Source organism: Malaclemys terrapin, chromosome 1 (genome assembly GCF_027887155.1).
Source record: "Malaclemys terrapin pileata isolate rMalTer1 chromosome 1, rMalTer1.hap1, whole genome shotgun sequence".
NCBI lineage: Eukaryota > Metazoa > Chordata > Testudines > Emydidae > Malaclemys > Malaclemys terrapin.
Genome location: NC_071505.1, coordinates 137,744,833 through 137,765,921, shown reverse-complemented (window position 1 = coordinate 137,765,921; position 21,089 = coordinate 137,744,833). Strand labels below are relative to the sequence as shown.

The window sequence follows — 21,089 nt, the reverse complement described above, 5'->3', positions numbered from 1 at the left end:
GAACAGAAGCCGCAAACAGGAGAGTTTTGGAGGGGGTCTATAGGAGGGACTGTGTGAGGTTTCTTTTTAGGTACAGTTCTTTGCTCAATATCATGATGGCCGGTGATAAAACAGTGACTGTGATTGGATGTGCCATTTTTATTTTCCTGCCTGAAACCAGAAGGGTTTTCCTGTGTATGAAGAATAAAGTGGCTGACCTGAAACAAAATATTGTTGGTTTAAAAGGAGAGGTGTAGACACTATGGAGCACCTGAGAGGCCTAGGAGCTCTTGGACAGCCAAATTCGGGAAGCAGCACAACTCCATATTCAAGGAAGGAAGGAAGGAACTGGTCCCAAAGTAACGAGAAAGAGAGGAAATCAGAGAGGAGGCTTGGCAATTCATAACCATGAGAAGCAAAAGGACCTGTGGCTTTCTTCATGGCTGGAATCAGACAAGGTGTGCAGGCTGTGACCACCATGGAGAAGAAGACCTGGAGGAATAACTCAAAGTTAGAAGTAGCCAATTGTTACTATTTTTGAAATCGGAGAAAATATCTCTCAAGATCCACCTGGTTGAATGAAACAGAGAGGTGTATGGGACACACCTCTGGATGGCTGCTCAGGCAAACCCATAAGACAATCAAAGGTGCTCACAGAGATTTTCAGCCATCCAAAGAAGACAAGATGATCCTTGTTGGGAGATGATATATTAAGAGCTTGTCTACATATACAGAACTGCAGCATTTAGATGCTATCTATGCTGAATGGAGAGCTTACATAGGTACTCCATCTCTCTGAGAGGTGGAAGCTATGTTGACGGGAGAAGTTTGTAGTGTAGACCAGGGGTTCTCAACCTTATTTTTTCTGAGCCTCCTTGCCCCTCCCCCCACACCCCTCCAACATGTTACAAAAACTCCACGGCCCACCTGTGCCACAACAACTGGTTTTCTGCATATAATAGCCAGGGCCGATGTTAGGGGGTAGCAAGCAGGGCAATTGTCTGGGGCACCATGCCATAGGGAGCCCCCCAAAGCTAAGTTGCTCAGGCTTTGGTTTCAGCCCCAGGTGGTGGGGGCTCAGGGCCTCGGGCTTCAGCCCCATGCAATGGAGCTTCAGTTTTCTGCCCTGAACCCCAGTGAGTTTAATGCTGGCTCTGCTTGGCAGACTCCTTGAAACCTGCCCACGCCCTCCCAGGGGGCCCCAGACCCCTGATTGAGAACCACTGGTGTAGACCACACCTAAGAATGGAAAGAACATTCTGCAAGGGACAGCTGGAAAACAGGAGGTGTGCTGTCTTTCCAGAACCAAGACATGAGACATCACTCCAAGATTGGATAGTCTTCTGAAGTCAATGGGCAAGGATCCACTGGTGATGTGCATATTGACACTAATGACACTGCTTCCCGAGATACCTCACAGATTATAGATGGCTTCAGGGAACTTAGGTGCTGAAAGAGAAGAATATCTGAGTTATCTTCTCAGAGCTCCTTCCTGTTCTGCAAGCAAAGGACAACAGAAGGCAGAAGATTCTGCAAGTGAACCACTGGCTAGGTAAGTGGTGTATGGTAGAGAGTTTTGGTTTTGTGGAACATTCTATGGTACAATTTGGATGGCCTTCAGCTCTGTGGAAGGGGAACCAATCCTCTAGGGCAGTGGTTCTCAAACTTTTTTTTTCATGGACCACTTGAAAATTGCTGAGGGTCTTGGCGGACCACTTAATGATCTTTCCAAATGTTGTTTGTACCATTAGCTAACTATTGTAAAGCACTTTGGATAAAAGTGCTATATAAAAATAAAACAACTTAATAATTAACTTTTTTTGTTCTGCCAATAAAAGCACACAACTCATATTTCAATATCAGTAGTCTTACTTTCCTAATGTGGTGGATGTGCCCTCTGTCCCCCACGGCAGCAGCCCCTGAGCTGGGGCTGGAAAGAAGGGGGGTCTCTCCCCCACCAGAGCAGCCACAGAGCTAAGGCTGGGAAGGAGGCCGTCTCTCCCAGACAGCTGCAGCCCTGGAGCTGGGGAAAGTCACCTCTTTCTCTGGCTGCTGCAGCCCTGCACATCCCAAATTCTCCCCACCCTCTCTTCTCACCCCACTGCCCCGTCCCACCTACCCCCTATTGCTCCCAAGGCCACCACCTCACCTTACATGTGCATCTTCTCCAGGGCCCAGACACCTAATTAGTGGAGCCACGCCTGAATGGCTCCACTAATTAGGTGGGTGGCCCTTCATTCTCTTGTGTGTGGCTGCCCAGGTGCTCACCTTAGAGGGAACTATCTGCGGACCACTTGAATGGAGCTCGCGGACCACTAGTGATCCACAGACCACAGTTTGAGAACCTCTGCTCTAGGGAACAAGCTGGCTAGACTAGTCAGGAGCAGGGCCAACAAGAGTTGGGGGAGAAGCTGGGGGGGGAAGCCAGTACAAATTACCGGGGCCTGGCGGTTCGGAAGGGGGACCGGGGCCCGGCTCCCCCCCATCGTTGGCCCAGTTTAGCCGGTCCGCCCTTGCTGGGGGGCCCGACATTTTTGTTCACCGGGGCCCGAACCTGCTCTCGGCGGCCCTGGTCAGGAGGGCATTAAACTAACAACAAAAGGTGAGGGGAAAAAGGGGGAACAAATAAGCACTCCTTTAGCACAAAACATGATGTTGAGAATAAAATAAATCAAAGCATCAAAGGATGTGGAAAGACACAATTATTTAATGGCCTATACACCAATTTTAGGAATCTGGGTAATAAACAAGAAGAATTGGAGTTGCTCATTAATGAGCAGAGCTGGTGAATAATTTAGTTTTCAGTTCTCTGGCAGGCCTGAAAAATAATGATAAAAAAATCACTTTGATTCTAACCAAATCTGAAAAATCCAAAACATTTTGGTGAATCAGAAAAGTTCATTTTCAGTCAAATGAAACATTTTATTTTACCCAAAACATTTTGTTTCTGGGCATTTTTGAAGAGCTAGATTTACAAAATGGCTGGAGGAGGAGCCTCTCTTATAAACTTTAGCACAGTAGTTTAGGTACTCACCTGGCATGTGGGAGACCCAGATTCAGTTGCCCACTGTGCATGATATGGAGAAGGAGTTTGAACTTGAGACTTCCATATGCAAAACAGTGCCCCAGCCACTGGGCTATGAGGCATTCTGATGTGGGTCTTTCTCAGTCTCTCCTATTGAAGCTGTTCCATTGTGTATAAATAATGAAATAGTTCAATGTAAGCAGGAAAATGAATTTGGTTCTCCCTCTGCCAGCTGACTGCCCCAACCACCAGGTTATAGTCATTTTTGCTCTCTCTTTCTCTGGCCCAATGAGTATTCAAAATAAAGTGGTACTGATCACAGAAATAAAAATTAGTGGTTTGCTCAGGTGAAAGTGATAATGACTTGATCACACTTGTTATGCGCAAACAGAACATAATCTAAACCAGTAATAATAATGATATGCAAGCTGAATAAACTCCAGCCCAGAAATATAGGGCCAATTTCTCAAAGACCAGAATCTTCGAAATATAAACGTGCAAATGTTAGAGAAGTAGAAGTAGATACTAATTGTATTTGTCTGTGGTTACCTATATCTGTTAGAAGTTAACAATGTGATTGCATTAGCTTGTAGGTGATAAACTTCTGTTCCTATCTGTTACTATATTCTATTAATTCAGAGATCAAAAAGGAATATTAGCAATTAGATGAAGCTTGTGGTGTAATAATATCATTGTCTTTATTTCTCGTTGAAGTTTGTAGCAAACTACCTATGAAGTGCTTGAATTGTTAATAACCTTATGCTAATTAATGCAGCTAGTTACCCGTGTGTGCCTAGGAAATTTAGCTTCAAAGCAACAATGTACATTACCTATTCTTCATCCAAGAAATACCTGTGGTGACAAAAGGCTTCTCAGCCTGCTTGGGAACTATAAAGGGTCTCAGTCCTGATCCTGTTTATTTCAGATCTACTTAAACTTCACCAGGGGAAGTTCAAGAAGTAAGACTGAGGTCTCCAGGTGTGCCTGGATTACCCTGCAAATTCTCATGGAAGAATTTGACCAAATTCTATACGTGGATTGTCTAATGGTCTATAGCTTTTAAATTGATTCCAGAAGGCTTTTACAAATCAGAAGCCTTGCCAGTTCTCCACTTAAATTGACCTAAGGAATTTATTCATATCTATATTAGGACTGTTGATTAGTCACAGTTAACTAACGCGATTAACTAAAAATCATAAATTGCAATTAAAAATTAATTGCGATTAATCACAGTTTTAATTGCACTGTTAAACAATAGAATACCAATTGAAATGTATTAAATATTTTGGATGTTTTTCTACATTTTTAACTATATTGATTTCAATTACAACACGGTATACAAAGTTGACAGTGCTCACTTTATATTATTATTTGTATTACAAATATTTGCACTGCAAAAATGGCAAACAAAAGAAATTGTATTTTTCAATTCATCTCATACAAGTACTGTAGTGCAATCTCTTTATCATGTAAGTGCAACTTACAAATGTAGATTTTTTTTTTGTTACATAACTGCACTCAAAAACAAAAGAATGTAAAACTTCAGAACCTACAAGTCGACTCAGTCCTACTTCTTGTTCAGCCAATTGCTAAGACAAACAAGTTTTTTTTACATTTATGGGAGCTAATACTGCCCTCTTCTTATTTACAAGGTCACCTGAAAGTGAGAACAGGCATTTGCATGACACTTTTGTAGCCAGTATTGCAAGGTATGTGCTAGTTATGCTAAACATTTGTGTGCCCCTTCATGCTACAGCCACCATCCCAGAGGACATGCTTCCATGCTGATGATGCTTGTTAAAAAAATAATGAATTAATTAAATTTGTAACTGAACTCCTTGGGGGAGAATTGTATGTCTCCTACTCTGTTTTACCCACATTCTGCCATATATTTTATGTTATAGCAGTCTCGGATGATGACCCAGAACATGTTGTTCATCTTAAGAGCACTTTCACTGCAGATTTGACAAAACACAAAGAAGGTAACAATGTGAGATTTCTAAAGATAGCTACAGCACTCGACCCAAGGTTTAAGAATCTGAAGTGCCTTCCAAAATCTGAGAGGGACGAGGTATGGAGCATGCTTTCAGAAGTCTTAAAAGAGCAACAATCCAATGTGGAAACTGCGGAACCCAAACCACCAAAAATTAAAATCAATCCTTCTGCTGGTGGCATCTGACTCTGATGATGAAAATGAACATGAGTCGGTCCACACTGCTTTGGATGGTTATCGAGCAGAACCCATTATCAGCATGGACGCATGTCCTCTGGAACGGTGGTTGAAGCATGAAGGGATATATGAATCTTTAGTGTATCTGGCACATAAATATCTTGCAACATCAGCTACAACAGTGCTATGAGAATGCCTGCTTTCACTTTTAGGTGACATTGTAAACAAGAAGTGGGCAGCATTATTTCCTGAAAATGTAACCAAACTTGTTTTTCTGAGCAACTGGCTGAACAAGAAGTAGGACTGAGTGGAATTGTAGGCTCTAACGCTTTACATTGTTTTATTTTTGAATGCAGTTATTTTTTGTTCATAATTCTACACTTGTAAATTCAACTTTCATGATAAACAGATTACACTACAGTACTTGTATTAGGTGAATTGAAAAATACTATTTCTTTTGTTTTTTACAGTGCAAATATTTGTAATCAAAATAAAGTGAGCACCGTGCACTTTGTATTCTGTGTTGTAATTGAAATCAATATATTTGAAAATGTAGAAAATATCCAAAACTATTTAAATAAATGGTATTCTATTATTGTTTAACAGTGCGATTAATCACGATTATTTTTTTTTATTGCTTGACAGCCCTAATCTGTATGTATAATGATCTGCCAACCACAGAAACTCTTTCTTTATTTTTTAACAAATCTTAGATTAGTTAATAAGAATTGGTTGTAAGCATGTATTTGGGTAAGATCTGAAATATTCATTGACCTGAGGGGTAATGTGTCTTATCCTTTGGGAACGGGTAGCAAATCTATTCTGTTCTTCTTCTCCAGATAAGACTGGGTAATGTTGGTGTAAACCAGTGCAGACATAAATGGCTCTAAACAGAAGTGCAAAGCTGGTGTATAGGGATCCTACTTGATAATAATACCTATCAATGTCATGCTCCATGCTGGTATCTCTGCTCTTCTCCCTTGGTGAGACACATCCATTTTCATGGTTCTCCCCCTCTACTGCCTCGGTGTACATAACTCTCTGCCTGGCATGTAGACTATGGGAATTGTGATGTACACATCTACCCCGATATAACGCTGTCCTCGGGAGCCAAAAAATCTTACTGCATTATCGGTGAAACCGTGTTATATCGAACTTGCTTTGATCCGCCGGAGTGCGCAGCCCCACCTCCCCGGAGCGCTGCTTTACCGCGTTATATCCGAATTCGTGTTATATCGGGTTGCGTTATATTGGGGTAGAGGTGTATTTGGCTTGGTGCAATATGGATCATTGGCCATACAGGTTTTCAGCAGGTGCAGGATATGAAGGCCACAGAGGGGCCATGCAGGCAGGACAGGTGGGAGACAAGGAAAGTGGCAAAGAAGCTCAGCTGATTATTGGTTGGTAAAGTGGGGCCTTTCAACATACTGCTTATCAGGAAGGGGAATGGGTCATTTTGCAGGCCAATACATGTGAATATTGCCCTAGCACAGACTCTGGGCAACTATACAGTGGCTGTGGCCTGGGAGCAGAGCTCACAAATTGCCAAGGCCCAGACTTGGGATGCAATGTGTGACAAAGACCCGAAATGAAGGACACAAAACTAATTAGTGCAGGAAACTTAAAATGCTTTGTGACCCTTTCCTTTAGTATAAATGACTCTGTAACTTCTGGGAAATGATTCTTCATTTCTGATGAAAATTATTTTCAATAATAGATGTGAGTGGACAGTCAATGTAAGTGGCTCATCGGTCACTTTGAGACCACAATGAGTTACACCCCTCAAAATGGGGTACACCAGAGTGGGACTTATGGGAATGAGGGTTTCTCAGACAGGTAGGCTTCCACTCCACATTTATTCAATATTTGCCTTGTAAATGCTTGTGCCTAATTCCCAGATAGCCAGTCAGGTTCCTCTGTACCCTCTGGATATTCTCCAAGTCCCCAAACCGCAGTGACAGGCCCTCAAATTCAGGATTTACAAGCCCAGAGCTGCTGCCACAGAGACAAGAACAGGCCTACTAGAATGAGTTTGTGGCTACAAGACTCCCATGTTTAACTCCTCACATTATGCAAATAAGCTGCTGTCTGCACTTGTGCATTTCTGGTATAAAAATACTGGGAAATAAGGATGGTGCAGCTCAGTCAGTTGCACCAAGATCACAAGAGACAGTGCAGCTGCAGGACTCACTTTACACAGGAAACCCAGAAACATCCCTAGAGAGAGAGACCCTTGACCCTTCTATATCCTTGCACCAGTGCTGAACCTGGCACAGAGATTGAGATGGGAGCCAATGCACCTCCATCTGCTGGGGGTTACTCTAGCTCAGGGCCTCTGGAGGAGGGCATTTATGCCATGTGTATTTGCTCAGAATGGGTGGAGATAGGGCTTTTAGTGACTTTGTGGCCCCTTTGTGCTGCCATAGGTCATAGCTGGGGCCAAAATAGGTACAAACTGACCTAATCTGAAGAACTGTCAGGCTCAGGGCTCCTCTCCTGCTGCCCCAGGGAACTCTGGGGAAAGTTCCACAGCACTCGCCCCTCTGGCTCCTATCCCAGCTCCAGCAGCCACAGGCAGGTCACAGCTGCTGCTGCTGCCCCAAGGAGACACTGGGCTGTTGTACCCAGGCACCTACCAGCATAAACCTGCTAATGGGGCCACCCACCCCACCCCTAGCCCATGACAACTGTCCCAGCTGTCCCCTGTCGGCAGCCCAGAGGATGGTGCAGCCTGCTCATCCCCAATCTGCCCCGGGGAGCTCAGGGAGAGACTGGTTGGCTCTACACGGACCAAGTGCAGGGCACAGTCCAGCTCTGAGTGCCCAGGAATGTCACACACTTTGGGTTCATTGCCTTCTCCCTCATCTTACCTGAACAGATCACTCCAATATCATTTTCATGTTTACATTTGAATGCACCCCATCCTTGATGACTGCAGTCCCAGAGAGCTGACTCATTACCATGACAATTAACTCGATACAGCCAAGTTGGTCCAGATCCTTTTCCAAAAGGAGCTCGATTAAGGGCTTTAAGAGCAGAGCCACATCCAAGTTGCTTACAAACCACCACAGCACCTTTCATGTTCCAGTTACCACCACATGCTGTCCCCCACCGATTCTGGTGTTTAACCTCCACTCTCCCAGAACAGGAGCTGTTTCCATTCACCAGCCTCAGCTCATCAGCACCTTCAAACAGACACAGAACAGAGTTACAGAGAGTACAAAGCCCCCCTCCCCCCCACACTGTTGTTAATAATTCCTCTGACCAGGACAGTATCTCACAGGGGCCCTGGGGTTTACTCCCTGCTCCACCAGTCAGGCCTATCACTAGGGCAAAAGTACGAGGGGTCTCCTCCTTTCTCACCTCTCTGGCCTACTGGATGTTGAGTACCATCACTGTTGGGATATTTACAGCAGCAGTGTCCTGACAGTCTCCTCCCCTCCCTCACCAGGCCCACACCGTCCATCCATCAATCCTTCTCCCCATGCACTCCCCAGAAAACATGCCCCACCCACTATTGGGCACCAGCTCCTCCCTTCATGTGCAACCACCTGTAAAGGAGAACCAGCCATGTATTCTTAGTCCTCTCCTCCCCCAAACTGCTGCTCACCCCTCAGTGCCCACATAGCTCATTTTCCTTACCAACTCTGCTCCCATCTCCCCCAAACCTCTGACCCACCAGTCTCAGATCAGTAAATGTGTCCCATAAGGATTACAGAGTGGGGGTGTCACCTGTACCCCCACATCATTGTCCTTTGGCTTTTCCCCTTGTGTGGACTTGACCTCTGACCTCTGCCAGACTGCCTCATGGGAGAGGACACTTTTGTCCCTGCCTCTGGCCTGAGACTGAGTCAGGGTATTAGACTTCAGAAAATCCTATCCTCTCAGCACCTCTCCCTAAGGGCTGAGTGACACCCGTCTCTTGGGGGCAGAGAGTAGGAAATTACCCCAACAACAGAAGTTTTCTTAAAACAAGATTGATTAGAGACACGGAAAATCAGAATAAAATAAAAGAAACCATTTTGATAAGAAACCCCATGTGAAACTTTGGTAAAGCCCAGTGAGCTGGGCTTCCCTTGAATAGTTACAGAGAAAAGAGCAGGTGAGTTCACATCTCTTGAAAGCAAAATCCATGTTCTGACCCCCTTGTCAGAGACAATCTGGCACAGCACCCCTGCCGCTGTGTCTCCAAACCTCTGCTACCAGTCTCTTCCCATTGCATTTTTAAGCCCTGCATGCTGTCCTTATCCACGTGCTAGAGTTCATCATCACATTACTGTGAGATCACATCAGCATTTCCACAAAGCAGTGTTTGACTAGGTGCCCTCTAGAGGAAAGGAATCAGTCCCTTGTCCCTCAGTACCCCCTGGGAAGTTCCCCCACCCTCCTGACAAGTCAAGCATTTGCAAGGTCACTTTGATCCTTAGACTCTCCTCACCAGTGAAGTGTGATTTGCATATCCATTGCTCTCCACTACAGGGGTTAGATCCCACCCTCGGGTTGGAGAATTTTTGTATCTAATTTCTGTATTAGCTGATCACAGTCTGACAGTAGCATGGATTTGCCTCTTCTTAAATTCCTCTCCTCAATTTTCCATTGCCATGAAATATAAATTACTAACAAACTCCAGTCCCATGGTCTCAGGAGCTCTTCCAACATCTGCATTTACCTGCTGGTTACAAAGTGTAAATGCAGATTTATCTGTGCTGAGTATTTTTTATTTAGTTTTTATAAAGCACATTCATTCTCCAGTAATGAGGCTGCAACTCCATCCCAGGGGTCAGAAGACATCAGAGCCCTCAGAGTAGAGGGCTCCCTCTAGCTTCAATTACAGCTGTCCACACATATGCATATCTCATGACTAAAACAACCCCCTGCCACACACTAAGCTGTAGGTGGTGCATCCTAGTGGTCAGAGCAGGAGTTGTGGTCAGGAGCAAGCCAATGGTCAGAGCCAGGAATCAGGAATTCAGAGGCAGGCAAGGGCTAGGGCTGAGTGGAGTGGGCAAGGGCTGGAATAAGGGCTGGACAGGGGTCTGACTGCAGGCATGGAATGCATTAAGCAGCCACTGAGCTGCTGTTGCTATAGGGTTTAAATGGTGATCTGTCGGCTCTTCTGATCAATCAGGGAGCACAGTCACGTAGCGAGGTTTTATTGGGCCCAGATGAACTCATTGGGTTGCTAGGCAACCAAGCCTAGAGACAGCTAGGTTCCTGACTCCCCCTCCCCACAGCTAGGATGACCAGGTGTTCAGTTTTCGACTGGAACACATAGTCTAAAAAGGGATCCTGGCGGCTCTGGAGAGCAACGCCGACCGGGCCATTAAAAGCCCGGTCGGTGGTGCTCCAGGGCTAAGACAGGCTAGTCCCTACCTGTCCTGGGGCACCACATTGCACCCCGGAAGCGGCCAGCAGATCACCAGCTCCACACTCCCGCAGTGCCTGAGGTGAAAGCAGTGCGTGCTGCGGAGCCTCCTGATGCCCCCCCCCCAGCCTAGGAACCAGACCTGCTGGTTGCTTCCAGGGCGCAGCATGGAGCCAGGACAGGCAGGAAATCTGCCTTAGCCCACTGCACAGCTGACTGGGAGCCGTCCAAGGTAAGCCTGTGCTCCAACCCTGAGCCCCAACTCCCTGCCCCAGCCCTGAGCCCCTGCAAACCTGGAGCCACCTCCTGCACCCAAAATCCCTCATCCCCAGCCCCACACCAGAACCCTCATTCCTCCCACACCCCAACCCCCAGCCTCAACCCGCAGCTCCTCCCACATTTCAAATCTTTTGGTCCCACCCCCCAGCCTGGAGCCCCCTCTTACATCCCAAACCCCTCATCCCCAGCCCCACCCAGAGCCCACACCGCAGCCAGAGCCCTCACCCCCTCCAGCACCCCAACCCCCTGCCCCAGCCCAGTGAAAGTGAGTGAGGGTGGGGGAGAGCAAGCCACCAAGGGAAGGGGAATGTAGTGAGAGGGAGGCGTGGCCTCAAGGAAGGGGCCAGGCTATCTGTTCCGTTTTGTGTGATTATAAAGTTGGCAACCCTACCCAGAGCACAATGATTATTAAGGGGGTCCAGGAGCTCTAAACCCATCTCAGTGTCCCTTTTGTTGAGGGGATTCATTCTCTAGTACTGAGTCAGATTAATAAAGTTGGTGTTTCTTCTGACCTTTCACCTCTCTGTGGGAATGCCTGTATCAGACTTGGGACAAAAAATATATATTTAAATGTATTTAAAGGCTTCTCTGTGGTGCTTCATAGCATCCCCTTGGCAACCCCAGACAGAATGAGATTGTACAGACATACTGGGTTGGGTTTTTTTTAACATGAAACCAAGAAGCAGAAGAGGGAAGAGAAACGTTTTACAGTTCTAAGAACTCTGGCATCCACATGTAACTTTGGAGACTTTAAAGATTCCTTAATCAGAGACAGAATCATTTGTGGGATATGTGATTCCAGTTTACAGGAGAGATTGTTGAGAGAAATAGATCTAACCCTGAAGAAATGCCTCCAAATAGCAAGGACAGCTGAACTGTCCAGGGAAAGGATCAGAACAATGACAGCCACTAGTGCAGAACAAGTACATAAGCTCAAACTAATGGAATCCAGGAAGCAGAAGAGAGACTGATTGAGAATGCAGACATCATCGTCCAATGCATACACTATGGAAAGCAACACAAAAGGCAGAAAGAAAAATGCTCAACCTATGGGCAATGATTCAAGGGGACTGGGGAACAGAACTACTTTTTGTCCCAGTGCCCCAGATACACCAGGAAGAAAAAAGGAGAAGTACATGCAATGACTGAAGATGCAGAGACCTCCAATGGAGATGATATCTGCAATATAACTTTAGCATATTCAGACTCTCAGTGTACACACACTACAGAAGAAGGCTGCCAGCTATTCTACTGCCATATTTGCAACTATGCTATTAGTCCAATGGCCAGTTCAATTCCAACTGGACTGCAAAGCCAGCTACACCGTAGTGCCAGCAACACTGATAAGCATTCAAATTAGACTGGGAAATGTGACCAAGTGCTAGTGATGTACAATAAAATTATTCTGAGGCCAGTAGGCAAATGCAGGCTGTCAGTAAGAAATCCATGAAACAAGACACATTATAGTTTGGAATTTATAGTACTTGATACACCTGAGTACCACCTACTGCTGGGCAGCAGGGCAGTGTGAGCCATGGATTTGATCACTGTACAACACTACATTATCCTCAACTTGAGAGAGGAGAAGGACAGTCACCTTGGGCCCTGTGCAGTCTAATAGAATATAAGGACATATTTCAAGAAAATGGGCACCTAGGGGGCAAGCTCAAGTTGGAAATTTGCCCCCATGTGTAGCCAGTGAGACTACTGAAATGCAGAGCTCTGTCAACCTTGGCATAACCAAGTAAGAAGAAACTGACAAGTCTGAAAAGAAGAGGTATTATTACTTGCAGACAGTGGAACAGCAGCCCAGCAGTGATGAAAAAACCTTTAGGTAAACTGAGGATCTGCATTGATTCAAAACCACATAACAATGGAAGACATACTGCCCGATTTATCCAGGGCAAAAGTGCTCCTTGTTTGTGATGTGAAGAATAGATTCTGACATATTGAGCTAGATAAGACATTCAGGCACCTGACAACCTTTGCCATGTCTTTTGTCATATACTACTGGGTACAAATGCCTATGGACATCAGCCCAGCCCCAGAGGTGTTCCAATGTAAACTGAACCAGGCACAACAGGAACTTCCAGGCATCAAGATTGCAGCTGATGACATTCTTATTGTAAGAGGAGATGTCAAGAAAGAAGCAACCCAGGACCATGATACCAAGCTGTGACAATTCCTAAACAAGTCCTGGGAGTAGAATATTCAGCTAAATGTAGACAAGTTGAAGCTGAGAAGAACTGAGGCTCCCTACAATGGAAAATGTGTTGACTCCTGAGGGACTACAGCCATACCCTGAGAAATTGACAGCCATTAAGGAAATGCCGGATTAAAGGATGTGAAGGAAGTGCAGTGATTTAGAAGGATGGCCAACTACCTTTCCAGATTCTGAGCACCTCTATCAGAAGCCTGTGAACCCCTGACACAGTTAACACTAAAGTGACCATATTTCCCTAAACTGAAAACAGGATACAGGGGCTGGCTCGAGCCACCTGGCATTGCCACTCATCCCCCCCCCCCCCCCAATATTCCTCCATGCCCCCAATTGAACCTAATAGCAGGGATAGGGGAAAGAAGAGTGGGTATGATCTGGGATCTGGGCAGCAAAGCAGAGTGTGATTGTGCGAGTGTATGTGAGTACTTTTGAGCTCGGAGCCATGAGATAAAGCTATTTGACTATGATCCATCTAGTGTTGTGCTGCCCCTTTGGGGACTGGGATAGCAGAGGGGCAGGAAGGAGGCTCAGGGTAGCGGGAGGGACCAAGGAGACTCCAGATAGCAGCCCTGGGGAAATGGGTGGCAGCTGGGATGTGTACTGGGGAGGTAAAAAGGCTGGTTGGGGTGGGAGAGGGGGACTGGAGAGGGCTCTGGGGACTGGCCCCAAAGGACAGGGAGTGGAGAGGATACGAGCCTGGGGTCGGGGGCATGATGCTGGCGTGCGGGCTGCGGTGGTGGGGCATGCTGCATTTGGTGCCCTGTATAAGTGGATGCTGCGGGACCCAGATGGCACTTACGAGACCAGTTGTCCAGTAGGGTGTGGGGCCCACCAGTCGTGTCTCCATAGCCCAGCTGGCCCCGCCATCTCCATGGAAAGCAGACAAGAGTTTGAATTAGGGCCCCAATAGCGCTGCCCTCTGATTGGGCTGCAGAGTGAGTATGTGACACCCCATTCCTCTCTGATTGGAGGGGCAGGAAATAGCAGAGATACGTTGGCCAGACTCCTGTGCAGCTTCCTGGTGGGGGTGGGGCATGGGCCTTGAGCTGCCCGTGGGGGTGTATTTGTGGCAACATCCCCCCCAAACATCACCGATTCTCGCTCCCCGAATGTTCTGGGCACCCCACTGTTTTGGCAAAATTGGGCATTTTTCCTGTTTGCTTTTGCCAACTGATGATACGCAGTTTTGCCAAAAAAGTCAAGGTATCCGGGCTAGGGCTTAAAAAGGGCCCGGCCAAAGGTGTCCCGGCCAAAATGGGACATATGGTCACCCTAGTTAACACACAATGATGTATTGTGGCAATGTGCAGAGCAACAAGAACAGGCATTTGAAAGAATAAAGAAAATTATAAGTGAGGCACCAATCAAAAGCTACATTAATAGAGTTAAGGTTGTTTGGTGGTACGTCGTTCCCTTGCAGAACTTCGAGCGGAGCAAAACTCAACCAGGAAATGCAGAGTTAAGGTTTCCCATTCACCCTTAGCTCTGCCCTCTTTCAGCAATGCTCCAATATACCCTGTTAACACACATAGCTTTACCCTGCCAACCCCACAGTTGCTGAAATGTGCAAGCTCTTCACCTACTTTTATAACACACTCACTCACCCACAGGATGCTAAACAGTAAGCACAAATTGCTTTAATTTTTTGGGGCATTCCCCTTTTGCAGAATGCCAGTTGTTCTTTATCTGCGAGGTCAGTGCACATTTTCTGGTCAGCCATGAACACTCCAATTTCCTGATTAATCTTCTTCCAACATTCATTAATAGATTTCATATTGTTGCTGTAGCAATGATTCAGATGCTCAGCCAAATCAGAGAAAGCTATCCCAGCTCCAGGACACAAATCTCTGATGCAGTCCAAACAACATATGAGGTGTACCCAGGAATAAGGCCCAGATCATATCTGCCAATGTGAATCACCACAATGTCTGGTAGATCACAACCTCTTTAGTCAATGGTTGGATGCTGCAGAGTGGGCAAAATGAGTATTATGTCCAGTTTTGGGCCCCCCACTACAGAAAGGATGTGGACAAATTTGAGAGAGTCCAGCGGAGGGCAACGAAAATGATCAGGGGGCTGCAGCACATGACTTAGGAGGAGAGGCTGAGGGAACTGGGCTTGTTTAGTCTGCAGAAGAGAAGAGTAAGGCAGGATATGATAGCAACCTGAAGAGGGCTCCAAAGAGGATGGAGCTCGGCTGTTCTCAGTGGTGGCAGATGACAGAACAAGGAGCAATGGTCTCAAGTTGCAGTGCGGGAGGTTTAGGTTGGATATTAGCAGGGCCGGCTCCAGGCACCAGCTGAGCAAGCTGGTGCTTGGGGTGGCAGATTGTTGGAGGCGGCATTCCGCCCAATCCTAGGGCAGCACGGCCGATTTTTTTTTGTTGTTGTTCTTGTTCCGCTCCGGCCGCCCTGTAGGGGGCAGCGGCGTGGAGAACCGGGGCAGTCCTCTTTCTTCCCTCCCCGCTGACCAGAGCTGGTGCTTGGGGCGGCAGATTGTTGGAGGCGGCATTCCGCCCAATCCTAGGGCGGCACGGCCACTTTTTTTGTTGTTGTTGTTCTTGTTCCACTCCGTCCGCCCTGTAGGGGGCAGCGGCCCGGAGAACCAGGGCAGTCCCCTTTCTTTCCTCCCGCGTGGCAGCGCCCCTGCTGTAGCCCTGGCCGCCCCCTTCTCTCTCTCCCCCGCCCGCTCCCTCACCTTCTCCCCTCCCCCCCCAGCCGGTTCCTGCACCCGCGCTCCGGCTGTGCCGCAGGTTTTTTTTTTTTGCTTTGCTGTTCTGGCCGCCCCATCTTTTTTTTTGCTTGGTGCGGCCAAAAAGCCAGAGCCGTTCCTGGATATTAGGAAACACTGTTTCACTAGGAGGGTGGTGAAGCACTGGAATGGGTTACCTAGGGAGGTGGTGGAATCTCCATCCTTAGAGGTTTTTAAGGTCCGGCTTGACAAAGCCCTGGCTGGGGTGATTTAGGTGGGGATTGGTCCTGCTTTGAGCAGGGGGTTGGACTAGATGACCTCCTGAGGTCTCTTTCAACCCTAATCTTCTATGATTCTTTGAGCTCGCAACCCCGTAAGCAGCCTATAGTCAGCAATCCCTATGTCATGTCATAGTGTATTCACTGCTCTCCCACAAACCTTGTGATCCAGGAATTACCCAAAACCCACATACTTACAATTCTGGCAATGCGCTTATTTCTTTTCCCTAAGCAGTCAAAGTACCTGCACTGTTGGTTCTAAACTTTCATGCTGTGTATCTTTGGAAACATCACATTAATCTACCCCGAGATAAGGAAGTAGCCACTTGCCCCCTTCCCTCCTCGCAGGATCTAGTAAAATACAAATTTTCTCAAGCAACCAATCCAAGGCTTGCTTATCACTTTTCCTTATTCCCCACCCCCAACACAGCCCATAACTTCTGTCTCTCTCTCCCTCTGCCTGTCTCCCCACCCCTTCACACAAACACACAAAGTCCCCTGCCTCTGCTCCGCCTCACCAGATATAACAAAGCAAAGGAAACTGGCTCATTACTGAGTCACTTTAGCTCTTATGTGCTTGAATTTTAAAGCCCATCAGCATTTAATAAGTGACAAAGAGTCCTGTGGCACCTTATAGGCTAACAGACGTACTGGAGCATAAGCCACAGAACTCTTTGTTGCTTTTTACAGATCCAGACTAACACGGCTACCCCTCTGATACTCAGCATTTAATGTTTTCAGTGCCTTCAGCTGCACAGAATTCTTTACATACAGGCTTTTCTGGGGATATTCCACGCAATAAGGGTAAATATCCCCAATAACATTAATGTATATTAGGTCCAATCTATCTGATGCAGGGTACAAAGGACACCCATCTTGGCTAATGGGAGTCACTCCAACCCTGTGGGGAGAATAGGGCCCCATGATTTCTTATGGAGCATTCACTCATGCCATGTCAGTCTGCTTATCCAGGAATCCCAGTGTAATTCTCTGCTGTTTCCCTGTCATAAAAGTCAGTTTTATCACGAAATCAAACTCCAGCTAATTCTCTTTGAATTTCTTTGGCCGTTCAGGTACAAACCCCACATTAGTTGCTCCAGAAAATGATCTTGCTCTGGAATCCTCAGCACCTACACTCCCAGGAACAGACGTTGCAGAGCTATCTGTGATCTGTACATACCAGCTGTGATACCACGGTTTATCTCTAGCAAAATATTTGAGGTTTCTAAAATCTAACTTTCATCTTCAGCTTCACCCGTTCATACTGCAGCTACAGAACAGCAGCGTCTCAGACTGTAGCAACTCACAGAACAGGCTGCTAATGGACAGTTCAATGTCTTACAAGTGGATCATTCAAACCCTGCTGAAGTTGGCCTGGCATGTTTGATGCACACAGGACAGCAGTGTTATTTTAAATTGTATGGACTGTATATCAGGAATTATTCACAGATCCCATACACAGGCACAGAGGTGGACAGGGGATGAGGCTGGAGGTCACAATACAGAAGCCCACTTTGCTTTTCTTGTGGTTAGTTTGTTTATCAGGAGTTTCTAAGCACTGAAGCCATTAGTCCACTAAAACCAACTCTGGGCTCACAGTGCTACAAGACTGGGGTATTTTATAAAGTACACACAGTCTGGGACTGGGTCAAAGCTATGATTATTGCAAATATATAAACTTCCTCTCTCAGAATAACCAACGGGGAGATAATTACACACACACATTTACTTAAACCCAATTGCCTGCTTTCCTTTTGTTTCATTGATGTCTGGAATAAAACCCCATTTCTAGTGGATTCAAAACTCTATTTCTAGCTCTCATCTGCCCAATTCATAAAGTAAAATAAATCAGACACTTACCCATGGTGTCCTGAAGAAAGAGGAGAAACCAAAGCAGCTGAGTGGAGAGATGTCCCTTCATTGCCAGCCGGACTACCTGTCCCCTCCTGACACTGCACTGGCTGCACCAAAATACTCTACCAGGGCTCCTCTGTGTCTGACAAGTGACAACAAAGCAGTGGAAGGGAAATATATAGATTCAGAGGCTGGCATCAGCTGTCAGAAGGAACCAATAGAAACAATATTCACCTTTTTAGACATTATCAGAGGGTTTATCTAAAACTTTGTGCAGCTAAAACATCCAATACAATTCTAAAACTCTGGCTGTGACCATATATGAGTGACGAGTCCGCTTCTGATGTCATCTTCGCTTCAGTCTCGGATCATCATGTAACCACCCTCCTTGGCGTAGGGCAGAACAGTGTGAAAAATGATTCTGTCTTTTTAGGCAAATAAAAGTGAGCCTTGAATGCTGCTCATCTGATAAATTAATTAAGAAAACAAATGTAGGGAAAGAAGAAACCTCTAAAATTGAACCCCACAGAGCTGTGTGTGTCCAATCGTAGCCAGGCCACTAAAACCACAGAGCTGGGATGTTACCACTGGGGTCAGCTGTATCCAAGGGAGAAGGGAACAGCCCCTGCTCCCTTTGTGGAATCCAGACTGCTCAGGGCTTCCTGAACGGAGTGGGAATGGCAGTGGTACATTAATGGTAGGAGTGTGTCAGGGAGCTTCCTTCTTCAGATGTGACCATCAGTGGCAGCAGAATCTCAGAGGGCTTCCTGTTCACCCTGTTAGAGCTTGTTCTTAACACTTACTGATTAGGTTCTGAATGACCATCTGAAATACCATAGTGTGGACTCTCTGTCCAGGCCAGTGCTAGGACTGCCCTGTGTGGTAACTCTGGGCAGCACAGGCTGTCTTAGTCAGTCTGGGAGCTAGAGAGAATCACAGCGTCCTGGCCATTTCCATCCGTCTGAATAGATAATCTCCTTAATAGTCAGTGCAGCTGAAACCCATCTCGTCTGTACAGCGAAGAGCAGCACATTGGCCATAGGACACCAGCTTCCCAGAAGACAGCTGCAAGTTAACCAGGAAAACAACATAGCCGACGTCCAGCGGAAAAGCAGCCGCAGGAGGGAGCAATCAATGATAAAATCCAGCCCGAAGGAGCTGTGTGTAGGTTCGTGTTAGAACAGGCCTAACCGAAGCATTTAGAATGGATTTTAAATCAGCCCATCACAGCAATTTGTGGTGCCAAACAGAAAGGTGGCCTTGTAGGAAACAGCTCAAATGCAGGCATCTCTGGCACTTTGCAACCCCTACCTCATGAAGGCCAAACTGCCGTAGCATGAACTCCTTGGCAATGAACAGCAGGCTGTTTCCCCAGACAGACGCCATCTTATTGGGTGGCAAGAACTCTGAATCAGCACAGGAAGTTCTCTCTCCATCCAGAGAGCGGCAAAGAACCATGTGGCAACTACACCAGCTCTGCCTTAAATACTACCCTTATCAGCAACTCACCATGCAAGGTCCAGTACAGCACAGTGCAGCCACTTACCCTGAATAATCAGAACACAGGTCAGAGAATTCAAGAACAGACTGATAATCGAAGAAGGTGCTGGCAATGTTACTGGGAGAGGGGGTGAGCTCTCCTTTCAACAGCTCTCATTGCTTTTTCTGCCCCAGGAGGTGGACAAGTGGGACAGACTGCAAATCAAAGGCTAAAATTCACTAGGTGGTTGGAGCTTCTCATGTTATTTGGAGACTGGGCCCCACCCCACCAAAATCCCATCACCAGGAGCAGTTTGCCAGAGCTAGCAGTGCTGTGACAGCCACTCCAAGACCATCCCCTTCAGAGCAGGTGTCTTGGGTGGGTCCTGCAGCTCCCCCAGCAGAAGCACAGGGCCATGCTGTGAATAGGGTTGACCATTGTTATGTGGCTGATCCCATGAGCAAGGCAGAAACAGCCAGGCAATGATTGTTGCCCAGTAAGTGGGGGGAAAGGGTTGGGAAAGTCCTGGGGCAGGTCTCTGCTCAGAGCCTAGTGTCTGGAGTGGAGCCAGCAGAGCTCCCTGCCTAAGGGAAGCTGGGGAGAGGCCCGAGGAGTGGGCAGGTGAGCTTGTGGCTGGGAGACAAAAGGACAGGATCAGAAGTCTGGACATGAGGGGTAGCTGTGGAACCCTGAGAAAGGGCCATATGGGCTTGTGAGGTTCTGCCCCTGTGTAGCTGGGAAAGGCCACATGAAGCAGGTGGGAGAGCTCTGCTGTGAAGGTGAAGAAGGGGATACAGTTCAGTGGTGTCACTGCCCCAAGGAAGGGGACCTTAACTGCCCCCTCTGGGGTGTGAGCAGTTATGGAACTGACAGAGGGGAAACAGAAGGAAGGATGGCCACTTTCCATACCATGGGGGCCTGTGCCAGACTGCACCCTGTGATACTACAGATCTGGGGTTAGAAGTTTGGGGAGAAGGCCTGAAACCTCCTAAATCCCACTGCCAGAAAGCACAAAATATCCATAGGGTCCTGCAACTGGGCTTTCATGACTTGCACTGAGTCTAGACTATGACTTAAACCAGAAAGTGTATGGGCTTTGCCCCACATGGAGAATGCATGTGTGTCTGTTGGGGGTGGGGGGAGTAATAAAAATTTTGCTTCTGTCCCTGTGACTAGGTGCTGTAACCATTTCCTGTTGTTTGAATTTCCTATTTACTCCTGTACGGTGATGCATTTTAATACTTGCCTTGATTCGCTCCCCCACAGATAGAGAAGAACCTTTCCCAAAAGCCCTGTTAGTCTCGGTTTATTTCACAGTATGGAAAACACCAAAGGGATCAGTATGGAGTCCCCATGAGAGACAGGCACAGTGTGGGGTCCATGCTGTGCTCCCAGCCCAGCCAATCTGGGAGGAAGGCAGGGAAATGCCTCCCATTTGAAGGTGCAGACCACAGAAAGGAGAATTGTACCATCTCCCCAACACTCACAGCACAGGAGGGCCAGGGTGCAGGAGGCTGAGGCAATGCAGCAGCACCACCTTCATTGTGACCCCTGAAACGCTCCTATGCTTGAGCTCCTCGTGTTTGGGTCTCTGCTGCTCATGGGGAGTAACTAAGGCTGGAGGGGGCAGATCCTCTCCCTGTGTCACCATCACCCCATAATCCTTCAGCGATTTCACTGTATAAGAAACTCCCACCACACGCAGGGCTCAGAACGAGACCAGAGCTGGATCTTCTGAGTCCATCTC

At 47.0% G+C, this 21,089-nt stretch overlaps 1 protein-coding gene across 1 annotated transcript in view; it reads right to left on the bottom strand.

The window, feature by feature from the left end:
- LOC128843638 (antigen WC1.1-like) overlaps positions 1–17,929 on the bottom strand; it is a 72,463-nt gene extending 54,534 nt beyond the window's left edge. The window contains exons 1-2 of the mRNA XM_054040629.1: positions 17,869–17,929; positions 8,045–8,359 (exon numbers count right to left, since the gene is read on the bottom strand). Coding sequence (XP_053896604.1) covers positions 8,045–8,359; positions 17,869–17,929 — 376 coding nt within the window. The remainder of the gene's footprint in view (positions 1–8,044; positions 8,360–17,868) is intronic.
- Between the last annotated feature and the right edge of the window lie 3,160 nt (positions 17,930–21,089).